The sequence below is a fragment of the Barbus barbus genome (genome assembly GCF_936440315.1).
Source record: "Barbus barbus genome assembly, chromosome: 30".
NCBI classification, from domain to species: domain Eukaryota; kingdom Metazoa; phylum Chordata; class Actinopteri; order Cypriniformes; family Cyprinidae; genus Barbus; species Barbus barbus.
The window spans coordinates 6,069,980-6,087,316 of record NC_136758.1 but is presented as its reverse complement, the minus strand read 5'-3'; the positions used below and the strand labels follow the sequence as shown (position 1 = coordinate 6,087,316).

Sequence of the window (17,337 nt, the reverse complement as noted above, 5' to 3'; positions counted from 1 at the left end):
CCATTGCACAGAATGTGCAGAAAATGTGGAAAAAGGCAGCAGAAAGGCAGCCTGGGCCCAGTCATGAGCATATTTCTGATCAACTGAAAAATGGTCAAAATAGTTTGCCAGAGGATAACATATTGAAACCAAATTATTCTGTAAGACGAACCAAAAGGCAATTGTAATCATATCATGATCAACACGATTCACTACACAAGATCAGTACCCACAGTAATGAATGAGCAAACAAATAAAGACATTTCTGAAAAAAATTCAATAAACACTTTCTTTTCTCCCAGTTCCAGTTTACACAGCTCAGTGTAAAACCCTTTGTTTTCCAGAAAGTCCAAATTACTAAACAATACTAGTACTAAACTGATGTTTAACCTCACCATGTTTTTGTGAGTGTGGTGAACTAGTCTTAACTCCAGTTTTGCCTCACAGTTCCCATCATAGAGCCACAGTACTGCAGTCGCTCCAGCGGGAACAAGAAAGAGTATGCAACTTTGATGCCTGTCCACAATTTTCCCGCCGCCAGTTTCCCACAAAAAGCGTTTTCCCGAAGGATCTTAGCCAAAGTTAGACTTCCTTTGCCTGGATGTTAAAACAGTCAAAATGCCTTCCCGTTGACACGATTTAATGTGCAAGGGTGGGCCAGAGAAGTCCTTCATTTGTTTTGTCTGTGTTGATGGCACCCATTCTTTCTGCTCTATAAAGCTTAATTAGACACTGCTGTCAATTTAATGTCTTACTCCTTGTGCTTGGATTTATAACTGTAGACATGACATGACATTGTCAAATTAGGGAAACTATGTCATATTAGCACCCTTAATGTCTACCTTTGTAATTGTTTTTCACTTTAGGTTGTGTAAATGAGTAATTAGTAAATATTAGAGATCAGTGTGTGTACTCATAAATTTGAGGATATGCAAATCGTGTTAGTGATCTTTTCAGCTGTGTTTTTCACACAAAGCTAATGTATGGCAATGCATCACATAATGGAAAAGAGCAGCATGAACAATCTTCAAAACATCTCCTGAGTTTCACAGAGGCAAGGAAATCTTTTTAAATGACATTAGGTAGATCAAATGATGACAGTACTGTATATTTGTTTTTGGTTGATCTGTCCCAGAGATACTCAAATCTGGCTCGCGAGATCCACTTTCCTGCAGAGTTTAGTTCTAACCCTAATCAAACACACCTGAGCATGCTAATCAGTGTCTTCTGATCATTAGAAAATCACAGGTAGGTGAGTTTGATCAAGGTTGGAGCTCAACTCTGCAGGAAAGTGGATCTCGCGAGCCAGATATGAGATTTGCTAAGAAACACCTCCAGTAACATTCCTTCTAAACCTACCAACCTTCAACCTTTGGTTTTATTTCTGCTAGACGCTCTGCAAACTTCTTTTTGAAGAAAAGAGACTGGAGCCTCTGTTGATAGTGGTCGATTCTGATAGAGAGAAAGAAGTCAAAATTATTCAGTTTTAGACACTGGATTGAATCTTACGAAATGCCACATTTGCTCCGAAAATGGACAAAGACATTAATTATATTTTCCCCCATGTAATTTTCATTATTCTCAAAGACATTTTACTTCATTACGTTTAAAGATAAGGTTTAAAAATGCTGGAATATAATGCTAAATTATCATAAAATTACATTATATAGATTAAATTTTTTTCCACATTACAGTAAGGATATATGGGGAGGGGGTCAAAAAAAGTAAAATTAAGAATCTCTTAATGTCATGAAAAAAAATGTTAGCACTTTATTTGACATGTATGTGCTTACTATAACAACTATATACAGACCTTGAACCAAAACCTTGAACCTAACATAATTTATCCATATTATTACAAGTAGTTAACTTACATTACTCAGCATTTTCTTGTGTAAGAAACATATTTTACCAAGTATGCAGACAGCCGTGGGTGCTTAGCCAGCACAAATACTTTTGTTTGGTTATTAGCTATTAGATATGCAAGTATGACTCTGTGCATTGTTGCTTTGTAAAATGTAGATTTATGCAAATATGCATGCTTGTCAAAGATGGCTGCATTTATGCTCTTGCGTAAAGTACTTTTCTGCCCTTGTGATAAATGGTGACTTTGGGATTTCTAGATACCACAGATTTTTGCAGTAAATGTAAATGCCTGCCAATCCTGGTTTGTTGCCTGTTGTTTAATTAATGCTATTCAGTGTTAAATCTTCAGATCAAGAACAATAGTATTATTCTTCACTCATCCAAGTAGCTTTTGTTTTTTATTTCTGAAGTCATACATAATTGTGCTCATTTATCAAATGCATTTAATCTAAGATTCAATTATTTTGCAATACCTGCTCATCTCAAACAGGAAGCGGTCAGCCCGGGCCATGCGCTCAAGCTCATGTTTGTGTTCCTCCAGAAGGTCGATATCACTTTTCTCAGGAACAAACTTCAGCAGCTGTGAATGCACAATACATGTACCCACAGAGAGTGTTTACTCGTAGATAATAAAAGTTCTGATTAAAAACATTGTAGTTATACATTTCTTGATGAATCCATTAGATAGCCCTCACCTGCTCTAACATGTCTTTAGCCAGCTCCTCCCTCTCATCCATCTCCAGAATGGCTCTTTTTATCTCTTCATTGCTCATTTTTAACCTATATGGATGGACAGAAAACGGTTTTTTTTTATTATGTAAACTGTTCATATTTAACATGTTATTAAGACAGTAGAAACACCAGTAGTATGCCAAACCATTTATTTATGACACGAGAGGTTAGGTATGGTCTTTGGTACAATCAATGTTCTCTCCCCTTAGCTCTGATCAATAAAAATCGGCCACATCAAAGAACACAATCAAACTTTTCCTGGCCTCATAAAGTTACTATGTGGATCCTGGGCCACAGAATTGCATGAGATAGCCTGTTTCTCCCTTACGAGGGCACATTAATAAAATATATGTATGCACATATTACCAGATAAATAATTTATAATAAACACTATTCCAATAGTCCATAAAGTGTCATAAAGGGTCAATTTTGATTTCAAGGTGACTTTAAGAACTAGTCTGATTATTTTTATGCAACTAAAATAAGTTGTGACAATGTATTACATAATTAGCCTACAATTTAAAAAAAAAAGAATTTCACAAATTCACAAATTTTTACATTTTGGGCTTCATAAGCGTAGCACCAGTTTTCCGGGATAACTGATAGGTTTACTTTAACACAATGCTAACAATGCTGACTCAGGACAAGTACATACTTGGAAAGCAGGATGACACAGTTTTGGGCCCTCCGTCCATCAATAACAGACAGCTCTTTGACTTTGCGTGAGCTCAGATAAAGGTCATCCATTGATCCGGTTTCTTTCTGCAGAAAAGGACAAAACGGTTTGGATTCATTTTCTTTATAATTAAATAAAATAATTTTTGGAATGAAAAATTTTAATTTACAGATATCAAAAAATTATTTGGGTTTGTGCTTTGGCTTGTATTTAGGCAAAGGTTGAAATGTTATTTATGAATCAACCGAAGCTTAAGACAATGATTTCATTGTTGTTTTGACTAAACAATTAACTTTTTTTTTTTCAAACCAGTTTTTCTAAACTGAATGAATCAGTGAAAATAAAACATACAATACTGTATATTCTTAACTTTCTATGTCTCTGAAAAGGCCAGTATTCAGAACAGTGTGTCAAGAATAATCATGCAGCTGAAACAGCACAGATGCTTAAAAGAAACTTGACTATTTCACCGAGAACAGACATCTATTTATAGGTCCAGACCGTTTCCTGTGCTGTGAATGTTCGATGAGGTTACATGGGTCATGTAACTCCATATTGGTCCAAAGAAAGCACACTTCTTACACACCCTGCAGCTCTCTCTGAGCAGTATCATGAAGAATGCAGGATAGGTGAAAGGTCTACATTTTAGTCATGTGTGTATTAATGTTCAGTAATTACACACATTTGTGATAATTACAGTTATTCAGCCAATTACTGTTCTATCACAGTTTAGCCGATTCTTAAAAAAAAAAAAAAAAAAAAAAAAAAAATTCACCAATTGTTCATTCCAGAAGTTCATTTTGAGAAGAAAGATAATTCTACTACTGCAAGATGAAGCTGGATGTGAAAACTAGATCTCTAAAATACTTAAAGGAACAGTTCCCTCAAAAATGAAAATTCCATGAAAATGAACCCCATGCTGCTCCAAACTTACTCCTTTCCATACATCGAAATTATACCACGATCAGGGGCTGTCAAGACTAATAAGGTATCACTATATCCTAATATGTCATAAATTAATATAAGCAAACATACGTTTACAGTGCTTCTTTGTCATTTTTGGACATTGACAGTACCAGATTCCATTCATCATAATTGTATCATAATTCTGCCTAACATCTCATTTTGTTTTGTCAAAGACACAAGTCACCTAGAGAACAACATGTGGGTGAGAAAAACTATGACAGAATTTCCAATTGTGGATTAACTATTCTTTTAAGATTTTAGTTCAGACTTTTCCATCATCTGTCACATTAATTCAGATTTCCTTTGGTTACAGGGGCCAAAAAAGCTGTAATAGACAGATGCATGTAATAAGATGGTGAATGTAGGGTTGGAAATTGCCTGGGGCAACCAAATTGTACAAAAATGCCCCCCAAACTCAAGAAAAGGGGTCAAAAATCGAAAGAATAAATGAAAAGTTTTGATTGCTATTACATCTAGATTTGTTCATTTTGCATCAGATTTTTTATGTTGCGTTGAACATTATAGCCAATCGCACACATTTCTGTTGAGCTTATAAATGCATTGGCCAATCTGAGGCTGAATTCTTCACTCTTGAATTTTTTCATCATAAACAAAAAAGTTCAGATATTATGTTAGTAACAGAGATTCACTGTGCAGCATAGACAGCTTCAGTGATTGTAACAGGAGTTTCTGCAAGACTGCATAACTTGCACTAGACGGTCATTAAACGCTTCAGTGATCATTCTTTATATGCTTAAATTTCTCTATATAATTTATTCCCAGTTTGAATAACCATTCTGTAACATGCTATTAAAATATCCAATGTGAAGTCTTAATATTCTGCTGTGTAAAAAGCAATAAACTAATTCACAAATGGTTCCATGCTTGTTATGACCGTGTAGCCATAATATAACAGTTTCCTTAAACACAGAAACATTTTTATTTATTCTATTAATCAACATTAATAATAATTATTACAATATCAAGAACAATGTTTGACAATAGTGAGTTTGTCATATTGCAGCCCAACCCTGTCATGAGTTTTTTTTTTTTTAATTGTACAGCTTATATAATTCATGTAGGCTATTTAGATTATGTAATTTTGTAAATACATTTATCTCAGCTTTGAGAAGAATTAACGGTCTTTGTCAATAAACCTAAATGACATGCCAGATAGAGTTTTTGTTCCACAGTTGCATGTATGGCTTTTTGTTGATGTTAATAAAATTGCATTGGTAACCGTCTATAGTATTCTGATTGATTGAAGTAATTAGTAAAATGTAAGCATTTAACATAAAAGACAAAACACAGATAAAATGTAGCAAATATTGCCACTTAATAGAAACGTTCATTTCTGACCGCAGTGAAGTAGCTTTAATTGGACCAATCACTCACCTGCTTGAAGGATTGGTTAGTGAGCAGCTCCTGGCCAGGCAGTGGTACAGCAGCAGAGAAAAAAAAACAAGAAACATTGGAAGACATGCAGAAGTTAACAACTCAAGCAGCAGAACTACAGCAGAAGACTCAGCCAGAGCTGACTACAGCAAACATTCTCACAGGCCCCAGAATTGCTTGCAAAACACTGAAGAAACTTTAAAAATTACATTTGAAATCACTGACTAGTGTTGACATTGGGCCTGAGAGCATATCTGCAGCATTTCTGCACTAAATGCACTAAAATACTACTTCATGCTTAAAGCAAAGAAGCATCACAAGCCATTTCATACAAGCCATTTAGGAAAGAACAGTTGCTTTAGCCACTGTTGTAAAACCTGAGGTTCCAAATACTCTCTTCTCCCTCTTTCGCACACACACACACACACACACACACTCCTTGTGGGGACTGTCCATATGCATAATGGTTTTTATACTGTACAAACCGTATATTCTAGCATTCTACACCAACCCTACACCTAAACCTACCCCTCACAGAAAACTTTCTACATTGTTCCATTCTTAAAAAAACTCATTCTGTATGATTTAGAAGTTTGTTTACCCATGGCGACCTCAATTTAGAGTCAGTGTGTGTATTCAGTCACCCCACCCCACACACACACACATTTCACAAACATAAATAAGAATGTCAGTACAGCTGTTACTTCAGAAGATCATTCCAGAAGTTATTTTAGAAATATCTGACTAATATTGAATGCAATAATTATTTGTTTGGTATCTAAGCACAGCTGAGATGTGACTCTTTTGTGCCACATTTGCATACTTGCTGCCTCTGGTAAGCTGAAAACATCTTCTCAATGTCCTTTAGGTCAAGAACTTTAAAGGCCCTTCTGTCATCAATCTCATACCAGATGGTACCAGTGATCTTGTTCTAAAAATCGGGAAATCAGAAAAGATTACTGTAACTAAGGGTTAGTCTCAGAAAATAAAAAAAATAAATGACCTAATCTCAGAAAGTATAGCTTTGTATTAACTATGAGGAATTTTAATATCACAAGTACCACCAAATAAATAAATCAAATTAAAAACGGACTCACCTCTCCTAGTTTGGACCAGTTAAAGGATTTTAGTGGTTGTGAAGGTTGTGGGATGCTCTTTGTGCATAGGCTGGTTGTGGAGCTAATGGAAGCAGGTCCAGGTGGAGGTGGAACCCCAGAAAAGATGGGTGGGGCCCCCGGTGGGGGTGGAGGACCCCCCGGGGGAGGTGGAGGAGGTGGTGGGATTGGGCTAGAAAAAGCAATAGGTGGTGGAGGAGGAGGGAAGTTATCCATCATCATAGGTGGTGGAGGCGGGGCCATCGGGCTCCCAGGAAGCGGAGGGGGAACGGGTAAATGAACTCCACCATTCTTAAAGTGAAAAAGATCAAATCATTTGCATAAAATATGTTAGACAAATTTGCTGCAATGTATAAACCATCACATATAACTCATGCTTAACCAAAACAGCTTCTCCTCAAGCATTTCTTACTAAACAACACAATAAAAACATCAACAGAGAAGTTCTAACATTATTGTGCAATTGTTCTACTTTCTGATATTAAAGTAAATCATACAAATACAGCACACTAGAAATGAACAGACGGTGAACTCACTGAACTGTCACTAATGCGGGAGGACAGGTCTAATACTTGCTCCCTGGCAGAGCGCAACTCCACTCCTTCTTTCTGCAGTTTGTCCTTCATCTTGTTGAGTGTCTTCATCATATCATCCTTCTCTTGTGTCTTGGTCTCACACTCTCTTTCTTTCCTTTCCAGCCGAGCTCTCAGCTCTACATGCTCTAAAAAACACATGTGCATTATCATTACATAAGTTCACCCAGGCTCAGCTATGCAAGACAGTGTGCACTCTTACCTTTTCTGAACTTTTCTGCTTGGTCTCGCCACTGTTTGACTTCATTCTCATTGACAAGCCTGTAGATGGAATGAAGTCTCATTAAGTTGCACTCATTTGCACAGGGTTAAAAAATTACATTCGCCCTATTTTCTACACTTACCTCAGTCATTTTCGATTTATATTACTGTTTGTTATTTGTCAACTGTTACCAAAAACAAAAGCCAACATTAAAGACACCATGAAAATTTCCTGTTTAGAATTTGAGCTTTTATGAGACCAAACAGATGAATCTTTTTGTCCACAGAGGTGCATATAATTTTTGTCCAATAAAATAATCTCCAGAATGTCCCTCTTAATTATAAATTCTACCTTCTTTCAACTAGTAATAAGAAGTGCCAAATTATGGCTCATCAGTCTATTTTCTAAAACATCAACTGACTACAAAGCAAATGGGTAGAACTTATTCATTTTGAAGTTGCCTTCATTGGTCGCATCCATGGTACAAGCTGTCAAGTATGGGTTTGCTATGTGGTTTGTAGTCTGGCTGTGAAACAGATGCAACATACAAAAGAAAACTGGTCATCAAGCTAATTCACGGGGTCTTTAAACCAAAGGGGCCGCTGTTAAACCGAAGCAATGACATTCAGTTGGGGAAGATTTCCTTAATAACATATTTATAACTGTTGGTGTTAGTTTAGGTTGTGAATCTTCTTGTAAGTGGATACTGTTTGAGGTTTAAGGGAGGATTTAGTAAAGAAATCTAAAGTGACACCTTGACATGCGTTGCTTTCCATAGCTGCAGAAAGAGGAAAATGAAATACAAATACAGTAACATTTACTGCCAGCACTGGAGAAGACAATGAAATACATATATGACTAATAAGAACACAGGAAAAGAGGATAAAGATACAGTTTCCACACAAACTGTCAACGTACTGTAGAGGATTTATTGCACTATATTAAAGAAGACTGTTTATTTTAAAAAACAAGTTTGATTCTTTTTTAGGCAGACTGACGTTATTGGGGTAACACAAACAATTGCCAGCTACAAGCCAACACTGGAAATAAAAATTCCATTATTTTATCTGTTCGTTTGGACAGCTTGCTCCTGAACTGGTTAAAGGAACATAATTGCCCAAGATTAGGTCTTAAATGCAACCAGTACATTACAGCTCTGTTTCACTAAGGTAATTTTTTTGCAGCTGGAAAGAGTTAGACACTATTGGTAAGCATGAGAAGACAAAAATGATGTTTGCGAGTAGTAGGTTTTAAACATCTTCTGGCAGTGGCACACTGGTGGAAATAGAGCACATGGATGTCCATGGCAGTGAAAGCACAGCTGAGGTGATAAATGACCCAAGGAAAAAATAAAAAAAAGTGCCTAGAGAACTGTTGGACACCTGTGGTGAGCACATGGCTGGAAATTCAACATTCTTATGCACATTAATGACAGCAATACCAATGTTTAGACTATAGAGTTTTTCATCTTCCTATAAAATTTCACAAAATTGTTTGATAGTTTGATACCAGTTTCCCTTTTGGCCACAGCTTCATGATGCATTCACTGTGGACCATCTTCTAGCATGTTAACAGTAGCAGATTCCAGCAGTGTGCCACAATACAGCTTTGTGGTTCACTGTGCACAAAACATTTTAGAATCCTTAAATTGGACAGTGAGAGCTTTGATCTTTAAGGTCTGGTTTCACAGACAGGGCTTAGACTAAACCAGGATTAGGCCATAGTTCAATTAGGACATTTTAGTCATTTTTTTAAATGTGCTTAGAAAAAGAAAAAAAAAACATTACTGGGGTGCATCTTGAGACAAAACAAAGGCACTGATATATTTTAAGATCAGTCGGTGCAGGTTCCTTTCAGTTGAAACCGATCTGACTTACATTTTAGTCAAGGACTAGGCTTAGCCTTGTCTGTGAAACCTCGGGTAAAAGAACTAAAGATAATCCAGGACTTTATCATGGGTTTTTGGCTTCAAAAATATTACTCTACTCTAATAAACTTAAAGTTAACTTTTCATGAGCAGTATTATTATTTGAACATTTGATGGTTAAAATCATGTGCACAATGTGTTTTGAACTGAAAGCGTTTTGAGTTGGGCACTTACATTCTAATGATGTTCTTAACGTTGAAATTGTCCAGGGGTGAAACATCTGGATTTTCTCCCTTCTCATCTTGTAGAACAATTTGCTGCAGGATGCGGTCTAAAAGTTGCCATTGCTGTATACTGCCTGCGCCACGTTTATCTGAAAACATTTTACAAAGTCATAAAAAAGCTTTTTTGGGCTATGATGTCATGGTAATGCCATGCTTTTCCGGACATGTAACATGATATTTAAATGGTATTCTTGGAGCATGTACATATCATATAAATATGATAATTCCTTAGTCCCATGCATCTATCAAAGTAATACAGTTTAACAATCAGATGCCAACCATCACTTCATTAGCTGTGGAATGCAGGGATGGTTATATAATTAAAACACAAACATAATATACAAAACACAAACATATACACCATTTCAATTTTCAAGGCATCACAGGCATGCTCCAAGCACAAAGAGTATTCCAAACACAAATTATTACAATTAATAAAAGGGATATTTTGAATGGGTCAAATGAACATGTTCATATCCTCACATGGCATTTGGAGGCAGTGCTGTAAGATAGATAGAAGGTGGGGGTAGGCATCTGTGTTGCTCAGTTTCTTCTTGATCAGCTCAAACATCTGCCCAGCACTCTTGGTGTCCACATGTGTCTGGACAAAAAAAAACCTCCATTAATTTTTTTTCCAGTTAGGATATACATGGTCTGTAAATTTAAGGACATGACATGAAAAAAGGCATGTGCAAATAGGTAAAAGATCTTACAATGTCAAAGCATTTGGCCAGTTCTAACTCATCTTCATTCCGCACCATCTCAAAAAAGTCCAGATGTCTGAAACAAACAAACACAGCCTTTCTATTAGAAGCAACAGTATGATGCATATACTGATTGTTAAGTGGAAAAGGAGCACCATTTTAACTGGTGTTTTGTACCTGTCGAGCGTGGCATTATCATGTGCTCTCAGCTTCTCGATGACTGGCTGAATTCCTAACATCAGAAACTCATACCTAAGATGAAGGCGAAACTCTAGACTGTCCTTTGAGAGAAACAAAGGAAATCGTCATGTTAATAGTGTATCTATATATCATATAATTTTGTTTTAATTTTTAGGGAAGTTGTGTCATCAGCTGACCTCTCCAACCCCAGCATTCAGTACAGCGTTTATGAATGACATGATGGCTGTCTTCAGATTTACTTCATCCCTGTAGTGTCCTGCGCTTCTGTCCAGCTCGTTCAAAAGAGACTGAGTAAAAAATACATAAACATCTAATTAAATGCAATTCATCTAATTAAGATAGATTTCCCCTCCCCCCCACCAAATATCTCTTTTTTCCAATTAGAGTATTGTATTGCATTATTATCTAAGCAGCATACAAGTAAATGTTTAAAGCAGGCATCGTAAAGTTGTATTTTTGTGTGTACTTCAAGTAAAGAGAGCTATTTGTCTGATGTGTGTGAATGACTCCTAATAAAGTTGCCCATATAAAGTGTTTTAATTTATGAGATTCCATGGTTTTCTGCTTCTGTAGATAGTAGATAGCAAGACAACTCATAAGCTGATGTATAATGTGGAACGTCTGAGTGCTGATCACTGTAAAGTAACTTTTTTTAAACTGTTCAATTGTTTTACCATTGGGGTGTTCATGGATGGTCCATTTATGATTTTCTATTTACCTAATAGGCTGCTGATAAGGACAATAAATGGCAAATTCTAATCACAGTCCCTATTTTAAAGTCAGTGGAAACAGGTGGAAATGTTCTTTGTTCTTTCTCTGGAATGGGTTGCTAATGTCTGCTTATGGTGCTTATTGTGTCAAGAGTGCTCAGAGATCTATTGGGTCACTAGGAATCAACCATGCTTAAAAGGCTAATATTTCAAACACTGGCATTTGTTGTTGCCAGGCATGTCAACTACAATTGAATAAACACACAGTAAAGACAAATCACCCTGCATATGTTGTATAAGATGAGGCCTCCACAGCTCTGAGGTTAAAATGACCATGTCTCCTGTGAGGTGTTTTAAGAAATGCTGACAAAAACCCGAAGCACTGAAATGCACCCAAAATTTGATCCTATTTTTGCCATAACCTATTTTCAGTTTAAAAGAAATTAAATCCTAGAAAATGCATTGATAAACAATAAGCTACAAAAGGAGTGATTTTACCTTGATTTTAGCACAGTTACTGTAATAAGTGCTATAAGGTGTAAGAATCTCAGAAACTATCTATAATGCATGATTTATGTCAAACACAAGAATATGACATAAAATGCCAATGTTAAATAAAATGAATGATCCAACCCTTCCGCACAGTAATACTGTTCATTAGCCTAACAGCAGGCTAAGTTTACCACTCAGCGATTACACTCTATGGCAAATTTGACTGATGTACCATATGATATGAGCATATTAATTATTTTACACATCCTGTCAGATTATAGATCTAGAATTACCCATATTATTGTACCACCCTCAAAGAAAATGACTTCTATTGGAATTTCGTGCTCAATTCCTTTCCTACTGTTACAAATCTCTCACTAAAAGCAATTTTACCTGGAAGCGAGTTCTTTCTGCAGCATACTTCTGGTAGTGTACCATTGCCTGCAATACTTTCTTATGCCCGTCGGGCACCAAGCAAACAGCACCCAGGATCTCCAACACAGCCACTTTGGTCTTGATGTTGTCCTGGCGGAGGCTTTGGGAGATAGTGTTGATGCTCTGGGGGTGGGCCAGTACATGGGCACGGCCCTGGGAGTTGTTCATCAAGGCTTTGATGCAGCCGATGATGGATGTATGTATGCGGCTCTCTGAGGTTTCATAGTCCATGCTCTTCAGGAAGTTCAGAAGACACGTCAAGCCATCCAATTCGATGAAGCGCGTCACAAACCTGAAGGGAGAGTCATCAAAGGTTTTGTGAGGTTGTCTTTTGCAATGCCTAGAATGTCAGGAAACATAACTATCATTGCCACACTGTTCCCAAAAACATGAACAAGTCAAGTCACCTTTATTTATATAGCGCTTTTAACAATACAGATTGTGTCAAAGCACTTAACGGTATCAAATTGGAGGATAGGGTGTCAGTAATGTATAATAATAAGATTCAACACTCAATTTTCAGTTAAAGGCATTTCATTATTGAATTCAGTGATGTCATTGTCTAGCTCAGTTTTGTTTAAATAGTATCTGTGAAATCAAATTGACGATAATCGTAAAAAAATCAAGTGTCCCCAACTGAGCAAGCCAGAGGCGACAGTGGCAAGGAACCAAAACTCCCTGTCTGACAGAATGGAGAAAAAAACCTTGGGAGAAACCAGACTCAGTGATTCAACAAAACTCACCTTTAGAATAGGGCTTTAACTAGCAAATCGCCTTTGAGATCTCATGGTCTTTTACACAAGGAGAATTAAATATATTGAAATCACCAGTTGAATACAAATGTTAGGAAGTACTTGGTAAAAACCAGAAGGGACTATCTTTAAAACATCTCTTGTGAAAATTCTGATCTGAGGAAATCTTGGCAAAGTCCCAGATGGCTTCTTTATATACTCAGCTGCACAAATAAATAAGACAAAAAACGGTATACTGAACAAGTCAGCCATAAAAATGTCAATGCAGAATGGGCATGTATCCTCACATTCATCATATTGAGCTAAACCAGGGACTCATTTTTCAGATTAATTAAGGTCAAGCATGTCATTAACCCCCTCTCAAGAGTGGCCAATCAAGTGACAACGTTGACACCTATTCTTCCAGTCCTGCTCTTTATGTGACTTTTATTCCATGTTAAACAAATACAGAGACTGTACTGACAACAGGAGATGGTGGTGGTTGAGGGACAGCAGTGACTTATTGTCTGAAATCATAATAGATTCATTGTTTTCAAATCAATGCTTGCCAAGCTGAAGCCACCACATGATTTTCTTGGCACCCGCTGGCAATGAAAAACATGCATCTCCCTTCACCTAGAATAAATCAGTATGTTATTATCCCATATACTGTGGCTCCTCATCTCCTGCGAACATGATCAAACCTTAGTTCCAAAGCAGACGTGGCTCACCATGGCTTAGTGATCTCTGGGCGACCTGTAATCTTTGAAATCTTTGGGAGCAATGTACACATGAGATCATAGCTGGCCCACAGTCGTTTGGCTTCTCCTCACCTCACCACTACTGTCTGGATTAGCCCCTTATCCAATTTCCACATCAAATTTATGCTAAGAGTTCACAAACCGTTTCATGGTCAGGCCCTATTTTGCTACTCCAGTTTTTTTTTACAGTACATAAGGATTTATAGTAAATAGATTACTTAATTTGTCATCTTAATCCAAACATTTTTACCAAAACATTCCAAAAGTCTTGAGATACATTGAGATGTTGTATTCTTTGAAATTCTTAGGAAGTCTATTTAAATTGCAGGAAATATAGATATTGTATATATTTAGTACCATGGTGTTATAAAGGGTCATTTGTAAAGGGTCATTTGAAATGTATACAATATGTCTCTCCTCAGTCAGAAATGATGTTTGGAATTAAACTCAAGTTTATCAATAGTTCATGAAACTGATTCTGCCAGATCTCTTTCAAACACACATACATGCTTTCATTGTGGTCTCAAATTTTAAATATTAATACAACCTTTCTTGATGATACCATTACCTTGTTTCTTTGTTCTTTCATTTCATGATTCTAGTTTAACATTTCACATGAACATTTATTCATATTATTCCAATGTGGAAAATACTCTCTTATGAACTGACACTCTTTTCAGCCAAGAAACTCACATTCCGGAACAGGTTTGAATAATACATCCATGGTGGCAAGCAAGGCTGCTTACATAAAAAAGTGGGTGTTAAGTCATAAGATGTGTGATCTGTTCTGGGGCTTTTACTTGCATATTCTGTCCCAACACTGTCTTTGCCGCATAAAATCCACATTTGTTTATTGAGGTGCTGTTTCCTGATTCCTTACAGAGGTCAGCTAGTTCCAGTCCCACATCTGATAATCCCATTATGAACCCCTGAACACAGTCTCTGTGACCATGTGTATTCATTAGCATTTTCCTGTGCTGTGGAGGTGCAGATGTTAGTGAAGCAGAACTTTCTGCTCAGGGTCTCAGTGACACTTCAGGGAGTCCAGTCAAACTCCACTTTGAAGCCACTCTTTATTAAAGCATTTACATGCTTGTCAAATTGGAGCGGAGGATCAAGATAAACTGCACAATTTTTTTGCATGACTGTGTAGGTTGTTACTTAAAGAGCCAAACTGTCTTTTAATGGAGTCATTAGTGGCATCAGGACCTAGCAGAAGCACTTCAGTTTCAATTTCATTCAGTTGTAGGAAATTTGCCATCCACTTCACCAAGGCATGAAGAGAGATGATCTAATGAAAACTGTTTCCTGGTTTAATTGGAAAATAGAGTTGGAGATCATCAGCATAAAAATGATAAGTAATGTTGTTGTTTTTTCTCTGATTAAAAAAAAAAAAACAGAACCTAAGGGAAGCATGTAGAGGGAAAACTAAAGAGGCCCCAGAATGGATACCTGTGGAACACCACAAGAGACAGGAGCAGATGGTGAGGTAAATGACACGATACAATATTAACAGTGGCAGTTTAAATTGGAAGCAAACCATTGAAAAGGATTGTAATGCAACTACGCAACCCCGGAACATGTTTTCCCCCCATGGGGACCTTTAAATCGGTCTATGACCAAGGTACCATCCCTGCATTTTTAAAGAATAATGTGATCAATAGTGTCAAATGTAGTACCTAAATCTAACTCTATCAAGATGACAGATGACCCAGAATCAATGGATAACAGAATGCCATCTGTAACCTTAAGCAATGCGGACTCAGTACTATGCAAAGCACTAATGCCAGATTGAAACATGTCTAGAATGTTGACAGCATCCTGGTATTAAGTGACACTTAATACACAAACTGCACAAACACTATTTTCTCTAAAACCACTGGAGTGACACACAATAGCTTCCAAGGCTATAAAAAAGGAAGAAAAAAAAAACAAGTTGTAGAAAGTTTCAGAGGGAACAACTGAATGGGATGCTACAAATCAGAAGGAGCATCTCATATGCATTAGCAGCTTTGACACATGGTCCAGATGTGTCACCACGGCCCAAGCCCCCTCGACTGCTGAACTTAAAAAAAAAAAAAAAAAAACTAGATTGGAAAGATGAAACACTAGATCTGGTGGTTTAAAAGGTTAAAGCTATTTAGGGTGATTTAACTGGTCTTAACAAGTGATTGTAAAGTCTTTAGTGAGCATTTGGGATAGTCATAACATGAGCAGTAAAATAAGCAATAAAATGAAGCCAGCTGAGCCTTGATAAAGTGCCTTACTGACCCGTTCACAGTCACACTCAGCCAGACTAAATGTGAACAAAAGCATGCACGTGTGTGCAGTATTGCGTATCAGTTACAGTTCACCAGTCTGGAAAGAGCAGCCAGGAGTGTGTAAATTTCCCTGGAAGCTAAGCATGTAGGTGGGGTAGTACATCGTCCCTTTAAACCATTGCCAACACAAACCATGCCTCACAGGATGACTTCTGAGCTGCCTAAAGCTACCTCTCTTGCACTTTACTCTATTTTCCTTCAGTCATTCATGCTCACTGGACCTAGCTACTACACTTCTCACAGCACAGAGAGAAAAGCACAAACCCGTCCAAATGCTTAAAGCATTTGGGGTGCAATTTCCATTAAAGCATTCGTCAAATGTGAAAATACTCCACATACTTGGACCTCTTTGCGGTCATATCATCAGTATTTTGAAACTTAATATTTGGTTATGAGAGAGAGGACGTCAGATTATTTTTCACAAACTGCAGAAAAGGGGGAAGAAGGTGGCTGTTTCTTTATTTAAGGCATTTTTGTTTAAACATAGCTAAAAACAATCCTTAAGCTGTACATACTTTCCGGTGACTTAAACTGAACCACAGAGAATTTAGTTACATAACATTTTCCATGCCATAACAAATTAAAAATTTTAATCACCCCCTTAAAGCTGCAGAAAGTACTACCTCAGTAATTCAAAAGATCAATAGACATGTTACCTCTCTTACTGAATTGACAAGTACTCTTCCCAATCTGAGCTCCTCATTGTTGTGGTGAGAGGTTCAGAGTCTTCGGAAGGATGTTGTGAAACCTACTTTGCTTTGGAGTGACATTTTGTGTTGGCTGACCAGCGGTGTGAAGACAGAGCCATGTGTCATGGCTGCACAGTTTATATTAACAATACCAAATTAAGAAAAGCCATCTGCACACTCCTTCCAGAATGTGGACTAAAAAAAACAACAAAAAAACCAAGGTGGAGCACATGAAACTTAAGACAATATAAAAAAAAAGGATATTTGGGGGACTTTCTTGCTGTGAGATGACAGTGTAATACAAATACAATTACAAAATGTAATTATATGTCAAAACCAGTTAATGTTTGCAGCACATAGTAATGTTTTCATGCATGAACAGCATGAGGTTAAGTGTCTGAAAGAGTATAATGAGGAGAAGGTATGAAGACATTTTACTAACTATATACATAATTTACTTCCTACATACTCAGCTCAGCATGCTAAACTCACAAGTATGTTATTCGTTCACTAGCAAAGTACACACAAAGTTGGGGAGTAAGAAGAACAATTTGAAGGATGGCACAGGGACTGAAGTGGCCAGGATGACACTGCTCTTAAACTCAAATACACTGGCAA

General features: G+C 37.0%; 1 protein-coding gene across 3 annotated transcripts in view; it reads right to left on the bottom strand.

The window, feature by feature from the left end:
* The window catches only part of daam2 (dishevelled associated activator of morphogenesis 2), a 111,117-nt gene that overhangs the window by 12,242 nt on the left and 81,538 nt on the right, over positions 1-17,337 (bottom strand). For all 3 annotated transcript variants that reach the window (XM_079385609.1, XM_079385611.1, XM_079385610.1), the window contains exons 6-20: positions 12,176-12,509; positions 10,757-10,867; positions 10,557-10,660; positions 10,389-10,455; positions 10,159-10,276; positions 9,626-9,764; positions 7,525-7,583; positions 7,266-7,450; positions 6,712-7,020; positions 6,438-6,545; positions 5,615-5,644; positions 3,233-3,339; positions 2,541-2,625; positions 2,319-2,425; positions 1,343-1,431 (exon numbers count right to left, since the gene is read on the bottom strand). In XM_079385609.1, coding sequence (XP_079241735.1) covers positions 1,343-1,431; positions 2,319-2,425; positions 2,541-2,625; positions 3,233-3,339; positions 5,615-5,644; positions 6,438-6,545; positions 6,712-7,020; positions 7,266-7,450; positions 7,525-7,583; positions 9,626-9,764; positions 10,159-10,276; positions 10,389-10,455; positions 10,557-10,660; positions 10,757-10,867; positions 12,176-12,509 — 1,952 coding nt within the window. The remainder of the gene's footprint in view (positions 1-1,342; positions 1,432-2,318; positions 2,426-2,540; positions 2,626-3,232; positions 3,340-5,614; positions 5,645-6,437; positions 6,546-6,711; positions 7,021-7,265; positions 7,451-7,524; positions 7,584-9,625; positions 9,765-10,158; positions 10,277-10,388; positions 10,456-10,556; positions 10,661-10,756; positions 10,868-12,175; positions 12,510-17,337) is intronic.